This window comes from Meriones unguiculatus, chromosome 5, assembly GCF_030254825.1.
Source record: "Meriones unguiculatus strain TT.TT164.6M chromosome 5, Bangor_MerUng_6.1, whole genome shotgun sequence".
Taxonomy (NCBI): domain Eukaryota; kingdom Metazoa; phylum Chordata; class Mammalia; order Rodentia; family Muridae; genus Meriones; species Meriones unguiculatus.
In genome coordinates this window covers 120,962,707-120,984,088 of record NC_083353.1, presented here as the reverse complement: position 1 = coordinate 120,984,088, position 21,382 = coordinate 120,962,707, and the positions used below count along the sequence as shown (strand labels likewise).

Genomic DNA, 21,382 nt, shown 5'->3' with positions numbered 1-21,382 from the left:
CCTGGTTTCAAACCCAGGCATCCTTTCTCTCCTTGTTTCATGAATATGAAACCCAACCAATAATTTCCCTGAAAAAATTAAGTCTAGGGTGACAGAAACACCTACAAGCCCTGTCTATCAAAACATGACAAAAAGCAGAAGCATGAAAATAAGAAAAAATGCAGGCGATACTCTACCGGAAGCAAGCTGTCGGGTGGTTAGAAAGTAACTACAGACATTGTCAGTCCTGAAGAGGCTGATTGCTTTGACAGACAGAGGCCAGCTGGAAGCTGGAAACCAGACAATAACTCAGAGAATTCAATGCAAAATATGTAAGCTGTGACAAGATAACGACAACTATGGTTGGAGAACTTAAGGCTGTCCTAGAACTGGCCTGAAACATAAACTGGGAATCTGGGGGAGTGCTTGCAGACCAGCACAAGGCCCCACATCAAAGCCAGGCATGTGGTACAGGCCTGCAATCCTGGCACTTAAAGTTGAAGCAGGAGGATCAGAAGATTTATCTGTAAAATGAGTTGCAGGCCAACCTGGGCTACTTAAGATCCTGTTTAAAAAGCAAAACAAAACATCCGGGTGTGGGAGGCAGAGTCAAGGGATTGCCACAAGTTCCAGGCCAGCCTAGTCTAGTGAGCTGCAGGCCAGTCCAAACTCTAAAGGGAGAATATGTCTGAAAAATAAAAGCTATAACCGGGTGTGGTAACACACTCCTTTAGTTCCAGCACTTGGGAGGCAGAGGCAGGCGGATCTCTGTGAGTTTGAGGCCAGCCTGGTCTACAGAGTAAGTTCCAGGACAGCCAAGGCTACACAGAGAAACTGTCTCAAAAAACCTATCTAGACAGACAGACAGACAGACAGATAAAAGATGTAAGGCGTGGTAATGCAAACCTTTAATCCTAGCACTTGGGAAGCAGAGGCAGGCAGGCATATCTCCCAGTTCGAGCTTAGCTAGGTCCACATTGTGAAACTCAGTCTCAAAAAGAGATAAAAACAAAACAAAAACAGAATAAACAAAAAGACCCAGATCCACTTTCACAACTCAAGCAACAAAGGCAAATGTGAAATTCATAGGTAAAACCCAACACAAGAGAAGCCAATGCTGCTTCAGCATTCTGAGTCCCTATAGTCTGCTAGCCTGGGCAGAGACAGCCAGAGGAAGTGCATTGCTAGGAAAGGAGCTGAGCTCCAAGCCCTCCCTGAATCCTTCCAACTGCCCTAGCTCTCTGCCTTGGCTAACTCTGCTCCCTGCTCAACCAGCAACCCAAAGTAAAACAGCTACCCCACCAAAATAGGAGTCTGAAGAAAGGAGCCAGCATCAGCATTCACTCCATAAGACACTGCAGAGGTCTGCAAATACTGAAGAAAGGGTACAACAGAACACGGTAAACAAAATCAGAAAAAGAAGATTTTGGGGCAGAGGAGCAAGTAGGGATAAAGACTCGAACTTGCCCAGCATACTAAGGTCCTGGGCTCCACCCTCATCACTGCTTTGGGGAGGAGGGTAGACCAATCCCACCATAAGATGAAAGAAATAGTCAACAGCTTATTTCCCAGTGGATTTCAAAAAAATCAATATCGAATTTTCTGAAATAAGGATTCATAAAAAGACGTAATATGTCTAAGAAGCAACCATTATTCAGTAGAAAAGATGAAAAGCCAACTATCAGAAATTAGGAGAACAACGAAAAACAACAACAATGACAACAACAGCAACAGAGCAAATTTAGAAAAGACATTCTTACTGGTCTGGTACCTTCAGTCTCTACACTCAGGAAAGGATGTATGACAGAACTCTGTCTCCAAAATAGTCAACAAGCAAGCTTCAGCCGGTGGTGGTGATATTGATGTCCATGCCTTTAACAACCCAGCACTCAGGAGGCAGAGGCAGGAGGAGCTCTCTGACTTCAAGGCCAGCCTGGTCTATAGAGAAGTTCCAGGACAGCCAGGGCTACATAGAGAAACCTGTCTCGAAAAGCAAAATTCAACCACAAAAAAAATTACAGAATAAAAATAAAATAAAAAGACACTTCTGAACCATACACAGTGGCTAACTACTGTAAACCTAGCTAGATTAAATGCGTAACAAGGCTGGCCTTGGGCATCTCCAAGTACTATTAAGATCTCCCTCAGTAAACCTGTGGAACAACTTTAAGACAGAAATGGCTTCCCATTTTCTGGAGGAGAAAACTGAGGTTTAAGCATTTGGGAAATTGGTCCACATAGCTAAAGAGCAAGTTCAGACCTAGGCAGTCTGGCTTCAAAGTCTGCACTGGCGAGTCCTACCTCCCAAGGTCAAAGCTTTCTAAATAGACCAAGTGTGAAACCTCCTGCCTGTTCCCAGCACTCAGCAGGCTGGGGGCAGGGGGGGAGGCTGGGTAAGCAGCTTGGTCTCTTTAGTGAGTTTCAGACCAATCCAGGCTTCAAAAAGACCCTGTCTCAAAACACTCAAACCAGAGCTGGAAAACTGACTCACTGGTCAAGACCTGAGGGCTGTAGCCAGTATCAGGTTCAGGCATCCCACAGCTGCCTGTAACTCCAGGTTCTGATGCCCTCTTCTGGCCTCCATAAGCACTGCACTCATATGTGTAAACCCAAACATACATATGCACATAATTAAAAGAAAAAAGCAAACTCAAACCAACCAAACAAACAAACAAACAAAAAAAAAACCCTAAGAAACTGACCCAATATATATCTATAACTGAAGAGGAAAAAAAATGGACCCAGTACTTACAGGAGATTCGAAAGAAAGATGGAGAGAGCCTGCGACAAAGCCAAACCTAAACTGCAGAGAGGCCCAAGAAAAGCCGGTACAGAATAATCATCACCGAACATGCTAGTAAAAGTACAGACTTAAAAAAAAAAAAAAGTACAGACTTCAAGGACAGTGAAGGAATGCCGTGCCATTCAGGCTTAGGGGGAATCAGGTGTCTAACAGTGACGGACAAAAGTCAAACTGGCCGCTGCTGCGGTGAGGCACGGAACTCAGTAGGTTCAAGGACAGAGAGATGGCTCCGAGGGTGCCAAACCTGACAAGCTGAGTTCAATCCCCAGGACTACATGACATGAACTGACTCCGTTCCTGCAAGTTGTCCTCTGCCACGTGTGCCATGCGTGCACACCCCTTACTCCCGCCACACGTGCAAGTGAGCTCGAGCACACACACACACACACAAACACAGAATAAATGCATTCTTAAAACATCTTAATGGGCTAACCTCCCCCAGGTGTGCTGGCACGTGCCTACACTCACAGCACTGCGGAGGTGGAAGCAGAAGAAGAAGGCGTCTAAGGTCATTCTCTGCTTCCTGCTGACTGCCGGACCAGCCTGGGCTACATGGGCAGTGGGAGGGGGACAGCAGAACAATTCCTACAAAGTCATCGGGGGAAGAACTTATGGAATAAAGTCCAGGGCCTCTAAAATAGGAAGGCAAGCACAGCACAGCAAAGAGCTACCATTGGCTGGTGCCTTTAAAGCTCTCAGACTAGGGCTAGATCTGGACCAACCTTTTGGAGCAGGAATAAATATTTGCATTTACACTAACACAGATAGCATGAAAATAAACTTTGGCTTAGTTATTACAGACTGCAAGTTTTGACTAGGCAAGGGGTTTTTTTCCAGCCACAGAAACAGGGAGAACAAGAAGCCCCTGAGTAGCCTTAGGCCACACTCCAGCCAGTCATGAACCTGTGCTTCCCATCTAGGGACAGAGCTCTGCTCAGTCTTTCTGAGTCTGCTGCTCGCAGTGAGCACCCAGGTGTGTGTGTGTGTCTGTGGTGTGTGATGTGTGGCGCATATGTATGTGTGATGAGTGGTACACACGTGTACGGTGTGTGTACAATGGGTATGCAGATGCGCACGCGCCTGCAGGGGGCCGGAGATGCCAGGTGTCCTGTTGTGTTGCTCTCCACCTCATGTTCTTAGAAAAGGATCACACTGAACCCGAGGCTAGGTCGGGCCCCAGCGAGCCCCAGCAACCCTGTCCCTCCCTCTACAGCACCGGGCTGACAGGCACGCGTGTGGCCGTGCCAAGCTTTTTATGGGGGTTCCGGGAATTCAGACTCAGTTCCTCGTGCTTGCACAGCAAGCACTCTTACGCAGTGAGAGCCATCTTCCCAGGCCCCAGGTTTGCAGTCAATGGAATGCCTGCCAAGAAGCGCCGGGGACAAGACTTAGTAGCTAAGGGCATGCAGTGCTCTTGCAGAGGACCTGCATGTGATTCCTAGCACCCACAGGACGCAGCTCACAACTTCCTGTATCTCTAGCTCTGAGGACAGGGGAGGGGGTGCTACGCCTCTAGCCACCATGGGCTCCTACACACACGGGCACATACCCTCCCCCCACGTGCACCCATTTATATGATTTGCTTTATTTTATGTCTGCAAAGAATACAAGAGACGACACTGGTTTTATAACACACTGATATAAAAGCTTTCGGAGACTGCCTTTCCCCCTAGGAGAGTGGGATGGTGACTCAACAGTGTTCCCAAATGGGGTGGAGGAAGCATGCCTAGGAAGGGAAGCAATTGTGCTGTGGCCAAGTGTCCTTAGGGGAAGACACTGAAACGTGTGCTACCCTGTGACATCCTACACCACAGCACATACTGTAACTTACACATGCATTAGGATATGTGCCTAGACCAAAGCAAATAATCGCCAATATGGGTTAGTTTACCTAGGGCCACAGACTCTCTAAGTCACATATCATAAAAACAAAGCTCAACAATAACAGTGAGTTTTAACAGTCCCTTCAGTGTTTGACCTTCAAACATTAAATCTAAAATAAAAACATATAACTAAGAGATAAGCTGTGTTGTCCTATGGGCTTTATGAATGTCACATTGTCCCTCTGTTAGTTATTAACCTCATGCCAGGCATGGGAGCCAAACACCCTTCCATCCTGAGCTCAGGGAAAGGGTTTTAGATTATGAAAAGCATCCCCAGCAGAGCTTTGTCCCTGGGTCACTGTTAGATCAGGCCTTCGGTCATGTACCACCCCCATAAGCTACTAATGACCCAAACAATAGCTAATGTGTCAGAAGCTAATTAAATTCCAAAGGACAATTATCTCATTTACCTTCAAATAACCCTGTGAGATGAAGATGCAATGCAGTGTGTGGCATGTAGAGAATGTTCTAGAACAACACTACTATTGCAGATGAGGAAACTGAATCTTAAAGGGATAAAGCAGCTAAGCAAGTCAAGACTGCATTTAATCCAGAGACTGTCTCAGCCAGTAGCTTGCATGGCTAGTGCGTACAAGGCCCTGGATTGGATCCTCAACACAGAAGTCAAATCAAAACAGATACAGTCAAATCCAGAGCCTATCTTCTGCTCTTAGCCACTATGCCGTTTGTTTCCCTCACACAGAAAACTAGTAAGAGGGTTAACTAAGGTAACAGGACAAACAGCACCGCAGTCTCTCACAGTCCCAATTACGAGGTATCCAAAAACAGCTTTGAGAAGGCAACTCCTACCTAATACAAAAGCCACAAATTATATTTTGGGTAGTGAAGAAAACGGGCAAGGAAGAGACCAGGAGAAAAACAAGCTGCTAATAATAATAATAATAATAATAATAATAATAATAATAATAAAAACCCACATCACATACGGTGCACATAGATACTGAATGTAGGCCTTAGTGGTGATCCTAGCTAGCTCAGCCCTTAGGACCAAACTACCTTCCAAACACAGGAATCCATCACCCTTTACTGTCAGCTGACCAAATAACTATAACCCAATACACCAACGCGTAATCTGTGTAAACCACGGTCTGAGAACAAGAACACAAAAGAGCTCAGGTTAGATACTCTCACATTATTTTTTTAAAGATAATTTTAAAGAGTATACAAGATGCTGAGCTTCATTACATTTACAGTACTGCATTTTAGCCATAATCATCCCATTGTTCTCTCTTGTTTCCCCCTCCATTTGACTATTAATTTTTCTTCAGTGCTGGGGATAAAACTTGGCTCTGTGAGTGCTAAGCATCCACACCTGAGCTACACTCCCTTTCTGCAGCTTCTCAGAGAGTAACAATAATCTATGCTGAAATAAAACAAGGACCCTAAAATAAACAAAAAGAGCTAAAAATGCCTAACGTTTAATTACGCCTTCAAGAAGGTAGCATTCAAAAGTCAGGGTTACTTTCTTCAAAGTAAATGAATCCTGCCGGGAAACACGTCTCTCTTTTAATTTCAGTATTATGTACTCATTCCAAGATAGATCTTATCAATGTTCTTTCCAGAGTTCTAAGCAGCCAGTGAAGGGGGTAAATAAAGACATGAAGTCTCGGGTCATCTAAGACACAAGGCTGGTTTCAAGGTAGCAAGCAGATAGAAACTCTTTGAGAACAAGGGCCCTGCAGCCCTCCAAAGGCCTCAAGCTGGCCACCAGAGATACCCTTTCCAGCACGCCAGGGAAGCAACCGCTTCCCCTCTCAAGTGACCAGCCAATAAATGCTTACAACTTAACGTTTAAATTTTTAAGTAGAGCCACAATTTTTCCGAAAGCCCTACGCGATTAAAATTCGCTAATGAAAAAATAAAAATACGCTTCGGTTAAAACAGCACAATTCAAACAGCACAGTCCTCTGCTGTGCGACCCCACCGCCGCCACCCTGTGCGATTCAATTAGCCTAGCTGTCTTCCTAATCTTTTCGGGGCTTTCCTCTTCCACACAGGAAGAAGCAGAACACCTGCCTCGGTCAGCAAGCAGCCGCGAGGCTGCCGTCAGCAAGTGGATGCTGTTCCGCCCAGGCCACTCACTTAACAGTCCTGCAGCCCCCGGCTCCCCCTCTGGTCCAGCCACCTCGCCTCTATGCTTCACATAGCAGCAGCGAGTCCTGGACCTCACAGAAGGATGCTCTGGTGGCTGGTCCCCCCTCCTCCCAGACCTCCGCGACGAGCGCTCTGACCTGACAGTCACCGTCACGCTCCTCCGCCTTCGAACCGGCCCCGCGCGCCTCCAGCAGGCTCTGCCTCGGGAGTCCCCGAGAGTCCCCAAGTGTCCCCGAGCGTCCCCGGTCCCCGACCCGCTCCTGGGCGCCCCTTCCCATCCCGCGGGCGCCGCGGCCCTCCCAGCTAACAGCCAGGCCCCGCCGCGCCTCGCCTCGCTCGCCCCTCTCCCCAGGCCAGGCCTCCGCGGCGTGGTCGCCGGGCTGCGGACTCCTTACCGGGGAGCTTGAGCGCCCTGGACAGCACTGTCGCCATGGCGGAGGGCCCCCGTGCGCGTGCGCGCGCCGCGTCCTGCCGGGAAGTGTAGTTCGCTGCGGGCCGCGCGTGGGTTCTGCGAGCGGGAAAGGTGTGACCTGCTGGGAGCCGGGCTGGGAGGAGGCGCCCGTTGTCGCAGGTCGCCCGGCCCCAGGCTGAATCGCTGTGGCCTCAGCAGTCGGTGAGGGAAGTCATCTCTTCCCCCAACGTGTTCTCAGAGCCTGGAATGAGGTAGCAGTTAGGGAGGCGCGGGCTGTGAAGTTCACGTTGGCTTGGAAATGACAAACTGGATTTGAAGCCCACCTGAGCTATTCACTTGCCTGGGCCATCTTGGCAGGTCACTGCGCTTTGGCTTTGTTTGTCTGTCTGTCACTCAGCCTGTCTGTCTGACCTTGTTTTTGAGACAAGGGTCTCAATGGAAACCGGCTTTGAAGGTGAGGATGACCTTGAACGCCTCATCCTTCTCCTTCCGCTTCCAAGCACCAGGTTGGTTTGTTTGTTTGTTTATTCAACTTATTTATCTCTGGGTTTGAGACCATAGAATGACAGCCAGTCAGGACTGCGTAGTGAGACACTGCCAAATAATGAATGAATGAAAGAATGAATGAATGAATGAATGAATGAATGTTCTTTTTAAATTATTTATTATTTTGGGGATCATGTAGTAGAGACTGGCATAGAATTGGCTGTGTGGTTGAAACTGGCCTGGAGCTCCTAATCTTCCTGCCTTCACTGCAGAAGTGCTGGAATTACAGACGGGCGACACACCTAGCCAGCTCTCTTGAAATGTAAATGATGCTGTTGATGCTCTCCCCTTCTTGCTGCACGAATCAAACGACACCATCCTTTTACAGCACACAGCTCCTGTGGCTCTTTTCCTCATCTTAAGGGCTGACTGAAGTGGTCGGAGGCTCTCCTAACCTCAGTTCCTTCTGGGTATCTATTTACACTCTACATGCTGCTCCTGGCTCGCAAGGTCCAGCAAACAGGAGCTGACTGGCTTCTCACTCACCGGCACCAAGAGATCAGCATCGTAGTACAGAAATGCTGAAAACTTTAGCTCGAAACGGAAGCTTCTCAGTTATCTGATGGTGTCTCCTCACCATGTGCTTGCTGAACACTGATAATCTGCTCCTGGTGCACAGAAGTTGTTCTGAGAGCCAAATGGAATGGGCAAAGCACTTAGCACTGGTGACTAGGGTTTCCTCAGGGGCCTAGTGTCTTTTCGGTTGATGTCTTGTTGTTATTTGAGATAGGGTCACACTGTGTAGACCAGGCTGGTCTGGAACTCCCAGAAGTCTGTCTGCCTCTGCCTCCCAAATTCTGTGACTATAGGCATCCGGTTTATTAGTGCTTTAATTTTTAACTTAACTAAGTAATAAAACTGTAAATTTGGGAGCTGGAGAGACGGCCCAGTGATTAAGAGCACTGGCTGCTCTTCCAGAGGCCCCAGGTTCAATTCCCAGCACCCACATGGCAGCTCACCACCATCTGTAACTCCATCAACTCCCTCTCTGGCTCCCAAGGGCACCAGGCACACACGTGGTACACAATTGAATATGCAGGCAAAACATGCATACACATAAAAATAAAAAAATAAAACTTTTAAATAAAAGGAATGAGCCAGCAAAGCTCACAATTAATACTAATAGTGGTGATAATAATTGAATGGCTTAGTGACTTAGGTGTTAATTCTTTTCTCAGCATTTATTTATTTTGTGTATGCATGCATGAGAGTGAGTATAGGCATACTTTTGAAAATGTGTTCTCTCGTTCCACTGTGTAGGTGTCGGGAATTGAACTCAGGTCATCAGACCTAACCTCAAGCACCCTTATCCACTAAGCCATCTATCTCACCAGTCCCTTACGTGTTAATGCTTTCATTGTTCTATGATAATTGAAACACTCACTGTTTGCCACCTTCTCTGGATATGCTTAAAAGCCATATTTTATATCAATGTAGGTCATCCAAGAAAAGAAACGCTACGAGTCACAACGAGCCAGCAGCTGCTTGCCTGGTATCAGATTGACTCGTTAGAACACATTCAGAGACCTGAAGACTGATGTGACGTGTGAGGAGGATCTAGAAGGACAGGAACTAAAGCACCTGGGACGGGCAGGTGGCCCAGAACAGCCAGGTTACACAGGGTAGAGAAAGGAGGAAAGCTGTGCACTTTCCACAGTGAAAAGATAAACTCGGGGAATGTCCCTGCTTATATAACCCCAAAGAAATGAAACTGTGCACATTACATACTCAAAACTTTGTAACCAGGCATGGTGACAAACACACACCTGTAAAGTCAGCGCTTAGGAGGCTTCGGCAGCTTGGAGCTTCAGTTCAGTGCCAGCCTGGGTTGTATAAAGAGACACTATGTCAGTGAAAAAAAAAAAACAAGATCCAGGGAAATGGCTCAGTGGTGAAGTGCTTGTTGGGTGAGTGCGACCACATGAATTCAGCTCCTCAGCACCCCGTAAATGCCAGACACGACTGCATGTTCCTATAGCCCCTGCACTTGTTTGGGGCACAGGGGAATCCCGGGGTTCTCTGGCCAGCTAGACTGTCAGAAACAGTGAGTTTCAAACTCTTTGAGTGTGCCAGTTGTTTTTTGTCAACTTGAAAGAAGCTCAAGTCATCTGGGAAGAGGAACCTCGGTTGAGAAAATGTCTTTATCAGTCTGTCCTATGGACAAGCCTGTGGGTCGTTTTCTTGATTGATGATTGATGTGAGAGGGCCCAGCCCACACCTCTGGACCTCTGCATAAGAAAGCAGGCTGAGCAAGCGCAGGAGGAGCGAGCCAGTCAGCAGCATTCCTCGCTGGCTTCTACCAGCTTCCTGCCTTGAGCTCCTGCCCTGACTTCCCTCAGTGATGAGCTGTGACCTGCAGGTTGTAAAATGAAATAAACTCTTTCTTTCACAAATTGGTTTGTTTGTAGTGTTTTATCACACCAATAAGAAGCAAAGTAAGACCATGTCTCAAAAAAAAAAAAAAAAAGTGGAGAGTTAGAGGAAAATAATCAGAAACTTTGGACTCTATCAGTGTAGTCACATACAAGCACGCACACACACACACACACACACACACACACACACAGGTGAAAAACGAAACTTTAAAACTTTGCTTTAGCCTGTATGGTTATTCCAAGTGCTCACGGACACCTACACACATACACACACCCCATAATATTCCCCATAATCTATACACCATTTCTACTCTCTTCCTCAGCATCTCAGCTTTGGCCAAGAGATTTTCAGAGGGAAGCAGATGCCAAGAATCCACGGCCTCCCTGACTTTTGTCCATTCTGTTTGCCTTGTCCTCTTCAGATGTCTACTTCTCGTCACATTTTTTTTCCTGTTTGAACATAAGAAATACAACTCAGAATCAGATGTCTCAAACTTAGTATGCTCCCCCCCTGGTTTATTTTATTATTTGGGGGGAGGGAGTTCCTTTGAGGGACAGAGTCTCACTCTACTTCAGTCTGGCTTGGAATTCGCTGAGTTTGAAGCACATGGGTCAACCCTCCTGCCTCTGCCTCCTGACTTTTCTCTCAATCTGCATCCTTGCCTCTGCCGTAGAGAATGCCTGTGAGTTTCTCTCTAGTTAGCACGTAGACTGAATATCTTGGATGCCAAGATATTGACCACTGAGGTCACTGTAGAAAGTACAGGTTCCCCAGGACTCCCTGGCTTCCAAACTTGGCTTGCCTCCAAGGAAAGACAAGGAACAGTGACTGGAGGGGGTGACCTGGAAGAGCCTGTCATGCCTGACAGCGCTGCCTTCTCTGAATAGTAAATAGTGTTCTAGAAATCACAACTGAAGCCACATTGATCCCAAGTGGGACTCGTAATCATTTACAGAAGGAACCCATATCTGTCACCTCTTGTCATCTTTGTGACACACCTAGCATGGATTTATGTCTCTTGAGTGTCCTACGCTTAAAGGAAGGTAAAATCAAATCGTGTTCTCTAATACTTCTTACTCTGCAGGCACCACAGCCATTTCTGTTGGTCCTGTCCCTCCTGTTGGGTTTCCTCACTTCTTCTTGGATCCAGTACCACTGAGTCCACCAGCAGCTGCTACCCATCCCTCTTGGTACGCTGCCGCTGCCAGAATCTCTGTCTCCTCTTACAAGGCTTCTGGTACCTCTCACAGGTCAATACCACATTGGGAGTTTAGTGCCCTGAAAACATGGAAGTCCTGTGGTGCAATGGACAGTGGAGAAGACTGGCTCCCTCTTCCTAGGTAACAATTTGTTAGGAAATTGCATGCACTGTTCTGTCTATTGGTCAAGGTCAAACATAGCATTTTCATTAGCCCATCCCAATTTTAGTGGATGAGTCAGCCACTAAAAAGCAATTGCCATAACAAACAACCTCAATAACAGTCATTGATTTTAGAAAATACAAGTTGATTGCTAGTTAAGTCACAAGTAGGGACAGGGTAGACAACACTGAGGCTCTATTTTTGCCTATCCTTCAGGGGCCTGGACTCCTTCTGTCCAGCATTTCTATATCCTAGGGCCTCAGAGCCCTCTTTTGGGTCATTGCATCCCCAACTCCTGCAGTCCTGGAAGGAAAGAAATGTGTTTTGAGGAGCGTATGCTCAGTTTCTGTTATGTTAAGAGCCTCTCATGTTTACAGAATACAGGCTTGAAAGAATGTGGCAGCACATGTCTAGTCCCAGAGCCTGAGAGACTAAATCAAGAGCATTGTGAGTGTGAGAGCAGTCTGGCCTACATAGTGAGCTCCTGGCCTTGTTAGAGCAGCCTAGTGAGACTTGTCTCAAATAAACAAACTAAATAAAAAGAAGCTGGAGCCCTGGACAGTGGAGAAAAATTCCAGGCTTTGTTCTGCTAGAGACTAAAGCCGAGCTGAGTCTGTCCTCCTGGCTTAGGAGCTTACCACTGTGTTTAAAATAAAGCTGCCCCTAGGGGCTGGAGAGATGGCTCAGTGGATAAGAGCACTAGCTGATCTTCCAGATAGACCCAGGTTCAACTCCCAGCACCCATGTGGCAGCCCACAACTGTAACTCCAGCTCCAGAGGACCCAACACTCTCATACAGACATACATGCAGCAAAATACCAATGTATGTAAAATAAAAATAAGCCATTTTTAAAAATTGTTCCTTTAAAAAATAAAAATAAACCTGTCCCTAGAAGCCACTCCTTCCTCTGGAGACAGCTTCCTGTAGGCTGTGCACCAGGTGTTATACTGGAGCTAGAGAGATAGAAGCCGGAATCCATAACAGGGAAGAGACCTGAAAACAGGAAGAAAAGACCATAGCAAAAAAAAAAAGAAAAAGAAAAAAAGAAAGAAAACACAGCAGGGAGATGGAGAGAAGCCAAAATAGCAGCCCAGCAAAGAACATTTTGGGGTTAAATGCAAATGTCAAGGAACTGGAGAAATCTGTCTTGAATCAGGAACTTGGAAGGAGTTGTGGCCTATTGAGTTCTAGGGAACTTAAGGCTGGGCCAGAGCAGCACAGCTGTAGAAGACAAACAGGTTCCTGTTCTCGGAGTGTTCGCTAATAAAACACTAAACAGCTCACATTTATACACGCCTAGATCTCTCCAGCCTGAAGGACTTTCTGGAATACAGACTAGTGAATGCTTTCTAGGCCCTGAGATTTAAACAAAAGCTTCTTAACAAGTCCTTAGCTGGGACATCTGTATGAAAATAACAATTAAGGACAGACCCACCAAAACTGACTGAGATCTGCCCACGCACAACTCGCCTTAGCCTTCACCGGGACTCAGTCCTTCACCTTCTGTTACATATCTGTTCCCCCAGGTCTTTGCTTCTGGCACCATCACTGTGTCTCCTTCCCCAGTAGGACACATCTGGGTCTGTTCTGCTCTTGGGTTCTCTCTCCCTGCCATCTTTCCTGCTCCCAGTTGCTATTAACTTTGACATGGGCTGGACTCACCTCCATCCTCCTAGGCAACTTATGATGGAGGGGTCGCTCCTTGCTGTCGAATTCTCACACAGTGTTCTTTACATTGTTCTCCCTGTGTTAATCCACTTCACGGTCACAGCAGCCCTATGACATAGGTACTCGTCCCCGACCTTCCAGTGAGGAAACAGAGTAGGCTAAGCTGATCACCGGAAGATATACTGATTCTATGAAACAGGAATTTTGTTGTTGTTGTTTTGACTTTGAAGACAGGGTTTCTCTGTGTAGCCTTCGCTGTCCTGGACTCACTTTGTAGACCAGGCTGGCCTCAACTCACAGCAATCCGCCTGATTTTGCCTCCCAGAGTGCTGGGATGACAGGCATGTGTCACTGCGCCCAGCTGAAACAGGAATTTAATGGAGTTTTTCTTTCTTCCTTTATTTTCTTTGCTTTTTTCAGACAGCATCTCACTGGAACTCACTGTGTAGACCAGATGGCCTTGAACTCAAACTCACAGCGGTCCACCTGCCTCTGCCTCCTGAGTGCTGATATTAAAGGAATGTGCCACCCCAACCAGTTATTCTGTCTTTTAATCACCAGCAAAGACATTACATAATACACATGCTAAAATCTCAAAAACAACAACAAAATCTCCTTCCTGAGAAAAGTGTGTTTATTTATCTATTTTTATTACTTGGCTCTGAACCATGAAACTGTTTTCTTGATTGAGAGATTTTATTATCTTTCTTTCCTGGATAGAGGTAGAGAAATGGGAAATGCACAAAAGACACAGAGCTAACTGTGGCAAGACCAAGTAGATGAAGCCAGCATGGCGGTCTATTCAGATCTTGGCCTCTGACTGGCAGCCTCCCTCTTCCTCCCTTTGTGTGGAGCAGGTTCATGCTGGAAAGAGCTGACTATCAAAGTGTTCCACAGAGAAGTTATTATGCCAGTTCCCGCACAGGAAGGCAAGGGAAGATTAGAGGAATATTTGTCTATGGCCTGTGATGGGCAGGAAGACTTTTGGCTTCTGGAGTTCAGATTGGGAAAGAACAAGGGCAAGAGGCGGTGGGGAGAAGATCAGAAAGCTGCTTCTAAAGACATCCAGCGTCCGTTAATTCAAGTGCCAGCATGTCAAGCACCACAGTTTGGAGATTTGTTTGCTGACCTCCAACAGCATCCAAGTAGCATAGGAACGTAATCTCTTGGGGGGGGGTGTATGTTTGCTTTTTGTTTTGTTTCGTTTTTACATTGTCCCACCATGGTAGCTCTGGCTGGCCGCTGTCTCCATTCCCACCTCTCCAGTGTTGAGCTTAAAGACAAGAATCACAATACCCAGGGGATTTAACCCAGGGCTTTGTGCAGCCTAGATAAGCACTAACCAACTGAGCCGCACTGCTAGCCTCAAAGCTACCTGTTCTTCAGTTACAATTTAAATAAAGGTATGAAGGCAGAAATGGATAAGTAATTAGTTTAAAACAGAATTTATAAAAACTTCTGTAATGTTCGTATCTCCCTCCCCCGTGTGTGTGTGTGTGTGTGTGTGTGTGTGTGTGTGTGTAAGCATTAATACCAAACTGTCAATAGTGACTTTCCTGGAAGTATGCTACTGTGAAGGCAGTGTGGCTACCCAAAGGGAAGCATTCATTTATTTTAATGAACGATTAAAACTCTTTAAAAAAAAAAAAAAAAAGTCTCATTATGTAGTCCTGGCTGGCCTAGAACTCACATCGGTCCACCTGCCTCTTCCTCCTGAGTGCTGACATGAAAGGTAAGCTCCACTATGTCCAGCTAAAAGCAGCAAAGTTTTTTAAAGAATTACAGCCGAACAAACACAGAAAGCAGCTGGCTTTGTTAACTCACATTTGTTTTTTGTTTTGATTAATAGTTTAATTTTTTTATGTGCATTTTTTTATGTGAAGCTGTCAGATTCCTTGGAACTGGAGTTACAGACAGATGTGAGCTGCCATGTGGGTGCTGGAAATTGAACCTGGGTCCTTTGAAAAAGCAGACAGTGCTCTTAATCACTGAACCATCTCTCCACACCAGTGACTCACATTTGTAAACCCAGTATCAGGAGACAGAGAATTCAAGGCCAGCCTGTACTACCGGAAGAGAGTCTTTATTTTTATTTTTTAATGTTTTTTTTTTTTGAGATAGGGTCTCTCTGTGTAACCTTGGCTGTCCCAGACTCACTATGTAGATCAGGCTGGCCTTGAACCCCCAAGGATCTGCCTGCCTCTGCCTCCATGAGTGCTGGGATTAAAGGCATGCAGCACCACACCCAGCCAGGAGACTCTTTCTAAACAAACAAAAAACTGTGTTTAAAGATGGAGTTACCAGAGAGAAACTACTGAAAACAAAAAAAACAAACAAACAAAGTCTATGTTGAGGCTGGGGCCCATAAAGTAACTGCTGCAGAAACATGAAAGCCTGAGTCCAGGTCCCTGTGCCCACAAAAAGCCAAGCACGGTGGTACATACCTAAAACCTCACCCAGGGGCTAAGTTCAGGTACCCAAAATCTACTAGATTTAGAAGTTAATGTAACAAGAGTAGCTAGCTAGCCTCAAGCATTGACTCCTCCTATCAGACTCCCTAGCTATTAGCTTCCAGATTACATACATGTTCAGCTTGGGCTTCACCATTGAGTCCTAGACTGATTGGTATGTTCTGAACTACCTTCTCAGAATTTTCTCCAGAACATTTAACAGACATCTGAGAACAAAATATGTCCATAGCTGAACTCCTGCAATTGACCCCAAAATGTGTGACTTGGGGACAGGATCTCATGTGGTAGCCAGGCCTGGAACTCACTATGCAGCCCAGGCTACCCTCAAGCTCATTGCTATCCTCCTATCTTGGGTTTACAGGCATGATCCGCTACACCTGGCCCAAGGTATGTTCTACCACAGCCATTGGCCAGCCTCTGCTCTCAAGTGTTAGAATCAAAGCAGGCACTACCACACCCAGAAAAACGTTCTTTTCGCAGCCTTCCTGATTGCAACTTGATCAATCATTCCAGTCTCCCAGTTACTACTTCTGAGCTACTTTCCAAATTTACCAGCACCCTCTAGCGCTACCCAGACAAGCTCAGACAATGCTGAGTTAAGAAAGAGCAGAAGGATGACCCACACACATCCCACTCTAGAGTTAAGCGGAAAAAAAAGCAAAGTGCAAATTAGAATACATACTCGTCTTAGTTAGGGTTGTATTGCTGTGAAGAGACATCATGACCACAGCAACATCCTTATAAAGGACAAATTTTGTTGGGGCTGGCTTACAGCTTCAGAGGTTCAGTCCACTATTGTCATGGCAGGAAGCATGGCAGCACACAGGCCAACATGGTACTGGAGATAGAGCAGAGTTCTACACTTTGAGCTACAGGCAGCAAGGAGAAACTGTGTGCCACACTGGGTGTAACTTGAGCATAGGAGACCTCAGAGCCCACCCCCACAGTGACACACTCCCACCAACAAGGCCACACCTCCTAATAGTGCCACTCCCTGTGGGCCAAGCATTCCAACACAGGAGTCTAGGGGGCCATATCTATTCAAACCACCACAATTAGTCATCTTCCTTTTAATAAGAAAATCTAGGAAGTTGAAGAATTCATGTGACCCAGCCCACAGGTCTGTCAATGGAGACCCTGAATGGGGGAGTGGGAATGGAAAGGAACAAAAAGAATGAAGAAACAATACAGTCAAATTTATTCGAATTTTTCACACAACTTTATAGGGAGAAGGCAGGGAGGGAAAATGTGTCCGCAGGACAGTTTATGGCTGCAGGAGATAGAATAGTTTTATGGTTGAGGAGATGGCAAGGTATTTCATCGCGTGCGAGAGACACCAGGATAGTTTATGATACAAGAGACCACGGGGTGTTCACAAGATAGGGTTATTATGGTGCAAGGTACTGCAAGAATGTTTTGCTAAGAGATCTTAAGATGCTCCAAGCCTAATGGCCTTTGGCAAATGCTTAATTGTACATCAGACATTTTTCCAAGAAGGGCTCCTAATCAGCAGAGCCAGATGTGCTCTGTTCTCAGCAACAGGCAAAATGGCTGAAGTCTGCTGTGATGCCAAAAGTCTCCCCACATTCATGTATAGTTTCAAAAAGTTGATGAGTGAATGTAAAGGTGATGAACGGTTGGCCAACACTTTTTTTAAAATTGTACACCAGCATGATGGAGCTTCAAAGTCAATCTGACTGGCCTTAGGCACACCAGAACTTGTCTGTGAATTTCCAGAGAATCTTACTTGAGATAGAAGACTGACCCAGAATGAGGGTGGTGCCATCCCCACCGGACAGATTCCCAGGAACCCAACACAAAAGGGAGAAAAGGAGGAGAGCGGGAAGTGCACTCTCTGCTTCCTGGTGTGGCGAGACCCAGTCACAAGAGCCTGTCAGCCGGCATCAGAGTCCGCCATGATAACTGCATTCTCTTAAATCATGAGCCAAAGAAATCCTTTCTTTAAGCTGCTTCTGACAAGCATTTTATCGCAGCAATAAGGGAAAAAACTAATAAGCTAATACAAAAGCACCCTCAACAGCAAAGTTTTCTTGGCCCTTGACTGCCCTCATATGTCTTACCCATCATTCTCTGCTGAGACAGCCCAGAAAAGTTCAGATTTCTCTTCCCCAAAACAAGCCATAGAAACCAGAATCCTCCCTGAAGACAGCCAACCCCAAAATAGTTCCCCCTGTCTTTTTGAATAAGAACTGACTATAAATAAACTCCCGGATCAACAGCCATGAGGGCTTCACTGTAGCTTCTCTTTGACTTCCTGGGCTTCATGACATCCATCAGAGGGATCCAGACAGGACCTGCACAGAGTAGCTAGTAGTTTACTGCAGAGGAGAGAGGACAATGGATTTATGGTATTTATCAAGTCTTAAGAACAAAACAGCTTCTCCTGGGTGCTTTTTCCTGCCCAAGCGATTGATGGCCTCATTTGACTGATCTTTGTGGAAGGAAGCAATGATACAGCATTGTTCTCTATCAGAAAGCCTGTCCCTGGATGACAGTCTTGTAAGATATGATAATTTTGTATTAGTGGCCTTCCAGTCAGTTTGAAAGGTGATGTCTCCACCCAGGGACAGAGATATGACTCAGATCCCATTCTTTCCACCAGCAGTCTTTTTCTTTGGTTGGTTTTTGTTTGCTTTCTGTTGAAACAGGTTTTCTCCATGCAGCCCTGGTTTCCTGGAACTCACTCTGTAAACTAGGCTGGCCTCAAACTCAGAGATCCACCTGCCTCTACCTCCCCAGTCCTTGGATTAAAGGTGTGTGCCACCACCAGCTGGCCCCAACAGCAGTCTTATATTTTTTGTTCTAGGTTTTACAAATTGCCAATTATGAGTGAGGGATTCCCCAATGACCTCCAAGCCTGCTAGTACCTGTAACTAGGGGCCAGTAAAATGGTTCAGAGAGTGAAGGTGCCTTTTGCCAAGCCTGAAGACCTGGGTTTGATCCCTGATCCCAAATGGTAGAAGAACAGAACTGACTCCCAAAAGCTGTCTGACCTCTATAAACACGCCATGGTACAGTCTATACTCATACCAGTATGAACACACATACTCTTTCTCCTCAATCTCTCTCTCGCTCTCTCTCTCTCTCTCTCTCACACACACACACACACACACGTTTGCTTGTTTGTTTGTTTTTTATTTCAAACAAACTAGTTGCCTAACACAATTTGTTAGATTTCAAGTTATAAGACCCTTCCCTCATTCCAGAATTGATCCTGTCGCCCACAACCTGGAAGAAGAAATACGGTGACTCAAGGGCAAAGAGAATGTGAACAGCCAGGCCTTGCTGCCCTCCACCTACCACATTAGCTTCTACCCTTCCTGACCAATCCCAGATCTACAAGTCTGCCCATGCTCCATCCAATATAAGACGAAAAATGGATAATTTACCTGGGTCTTTGGTTCTTCTTTGAACATTCAGAGGGAAAAGTTGAAATTTCATATAGAAGGGAAGTTAACCATATGAGAACATAAACCAAATATCACTAAATACCCTTTGTTTATACCATTGGACATGAATATGTAAGAGCCTTTCGTAAGTATAAGACAACTAAGCCAAGATGGGAAGACGGCAGTCCCTCAAAGTTAGAACTAAGCTGAGATGGGAAGACAGTGGTCCCTCAAAGTTAAAAGCAGGTGCCAAGCATGTCAACGTGACAGCTTTACCACAGAAAGGAAATCAGCCTAAGGACTTTGACACACAGCAAAGAACCAGAGGCACCAGAGAGAGCATCTATGCCAGCTCAGTTCCCAACACCCACTCCAGCAATCTAGATCTCTAGCTCAGGAGAGTCCTAAACCCCTAAAGCACCTGCACGCACAGCATACCCACACCTGTATGTTGGGCTTCAGACCTGGAACAAGCAGCTGAGGTGCCTATGTACCAAAGTGGACCTGGCCTCTAGGTTCGCCAGCATCCCTCAGAACCTATCTGTTACAGGGCACGGCCGGCATATTCTGTCCTTTTCCCTGAACTCTCCAGCCCAGGAGCTGGGCTTCTTCTCCCTAAAGGCGCTTTACTATATAATCCAAACATTTTGGCTCCCACCTTTCTCTCTTTCTGCATTTCCTCTCTTCTCTCTCTCTCTCTCTCTCTCTCTCTCTCTCTCTCTCTCTCTTTCTCTTTCTCTCTCTCTCTCTCCCCCCACCCCATGTACACACTCTTCTTTTACCTCACCTTCTCTGTCACCCGGTCTGCCTGGAGACTTTCCTGGCCCCATCCCTTGGGACCAGTAAACCGAGTGCTGTCCCCAATAAACCTGCCGTTTTACTTTTAATTTGGCTTGAACTGGCTCATTTCATAGGTGGAGAATACCTAACACACCCCACACACATAATCAAAAAACAAAGCGAACCAACAACAAAAAACATTGGCTGGAGAGATAGCCCAGAGGTTAAGAGCAAGTTTTGTTCGTCCAGAGAACTTGAGTTTGGTTTCTAGCATACATTTCATGACTCATGACATCCTATAATTCCAGAGGATCCAGACCCTCTGCTGGCTTCCTCGGGTATACATACACATTCACACACACTCACACACACACACACACACATAAAAACAAAGTGTTGTTTAAAATTATTTCCTTTAAAAACCTCAGTGATCTGACTGTACCTCTGATAAGATAGTATTACAAAAATATCTTAGCCCAATGTGATGATTCAGGCTGTAACCCTAGCTCTTGACAGGCTGAGATGGGAGATTTCCATGTGTTTTAGGCCAGCCTGGGATACAGAGAAGAAACCCTATGACCGAAACAAAAATGAAACATCAAAGAATCTTAAGTTATATCTGTGGATTGTATTTTTAACAGTTGTTAACAATTAATGTGGTTAGTAGGAAAAACTGTACGTGTGTATAAGGATAGGACACAGTAAGCAAAGTAAATAAGTTCTTGGACAATGATATTTTAAACTATTACATAAAGGGATATACATAGACTTGGGCAATAAGTTGAGTTAATGAGTAAAGAAACACAAAATTAAGAGGTTAGGTGAGAGAGATTTGTCTGACTTAGAAATGTGAGTCCCAGGGAGGTATGGTGGACTATGCATACGTGGAATTGGCATATTTGGGAGGTAGAGGCAGGAAGATCAGCAGTCCAAGGCTAGCCTTGGATGTGTCTCAAAGGGAAAACAAGAAGGAAATAAGAGCTGTGACTTACTAAAAGTCTTCTCATTATTAACTTAACACTATCTCTTTGCACGGAAGCCCATCACGATTCCAACTAAGGAGCTACGAGGGCCTCTAGGGACGACTTTTTTCTCTAATCACATGTGCCTCTGGTGCCTCCTTGTGTCGAGTAATTTCCTTGGTGGAGCAGGAAGTCTACATTGCCTGGTGAGATAGAAAACCAGGAAGACACAAGAGCCTGAGATCAAGAAAGACCTAGGAAACAGTTTGCAGGGAGTCTTGTGAGCCAAAGATGGCGTATTACCTATGGGAATGACTGCAATAGATAGAGCCACAGCCATGCAATATGCTAATATTTTAACATTTGTAATTATAGGGTTGTTTTTTTTTTCAACCCATTGATTATCCTGGAAGCTTGTGTAAAATGACTAAATCCGACAGGCTGATGGCACACACTTATAATCCCAGCATCCCTAATGCAGTCAGGGAACACGAGTTCCAGACCAGATGGGCTACACACCAAGATACTGTAAGAGAGAGGGAGAAGAGAGGGACAGAGAGACAGAGACCGACAGCTATAGAGAATGGTGGGGAAGGAAATCCTTTTTTTCTAAAA

At 45.8% G+C, this 21,382-nt stretch overlaps 1 protein-coding gene across 2 annotated transcripts in view; it reads right to left on the bottom strand.

Annotated features, from left to right (window-relative positions):
* Window positions 1–7,307, bottom strand: part of Fam234b (family with sequence similarity 234 member B) — a 32,868-nt gene extending 25,561 nt beyond the window's left edge. For both annotated transcript variants that reach the window (XM_060384308.1, XM_021634103.2), the window contains exon 1: window positions 7,176–7,307. In XM_060384308.1, the coding sequence (XP_060240291.1) occupies window positions 7,176–7,212 (37 nt within the window). In that variant the 5' untranslated portion in view covers window positions 7,213–7,307. The remainder of the gene's footprint in view (window positions 1–7,175) is intronic.
* Window positions 7,308–21,382: the final 14,075 nt, after the last annotated feature.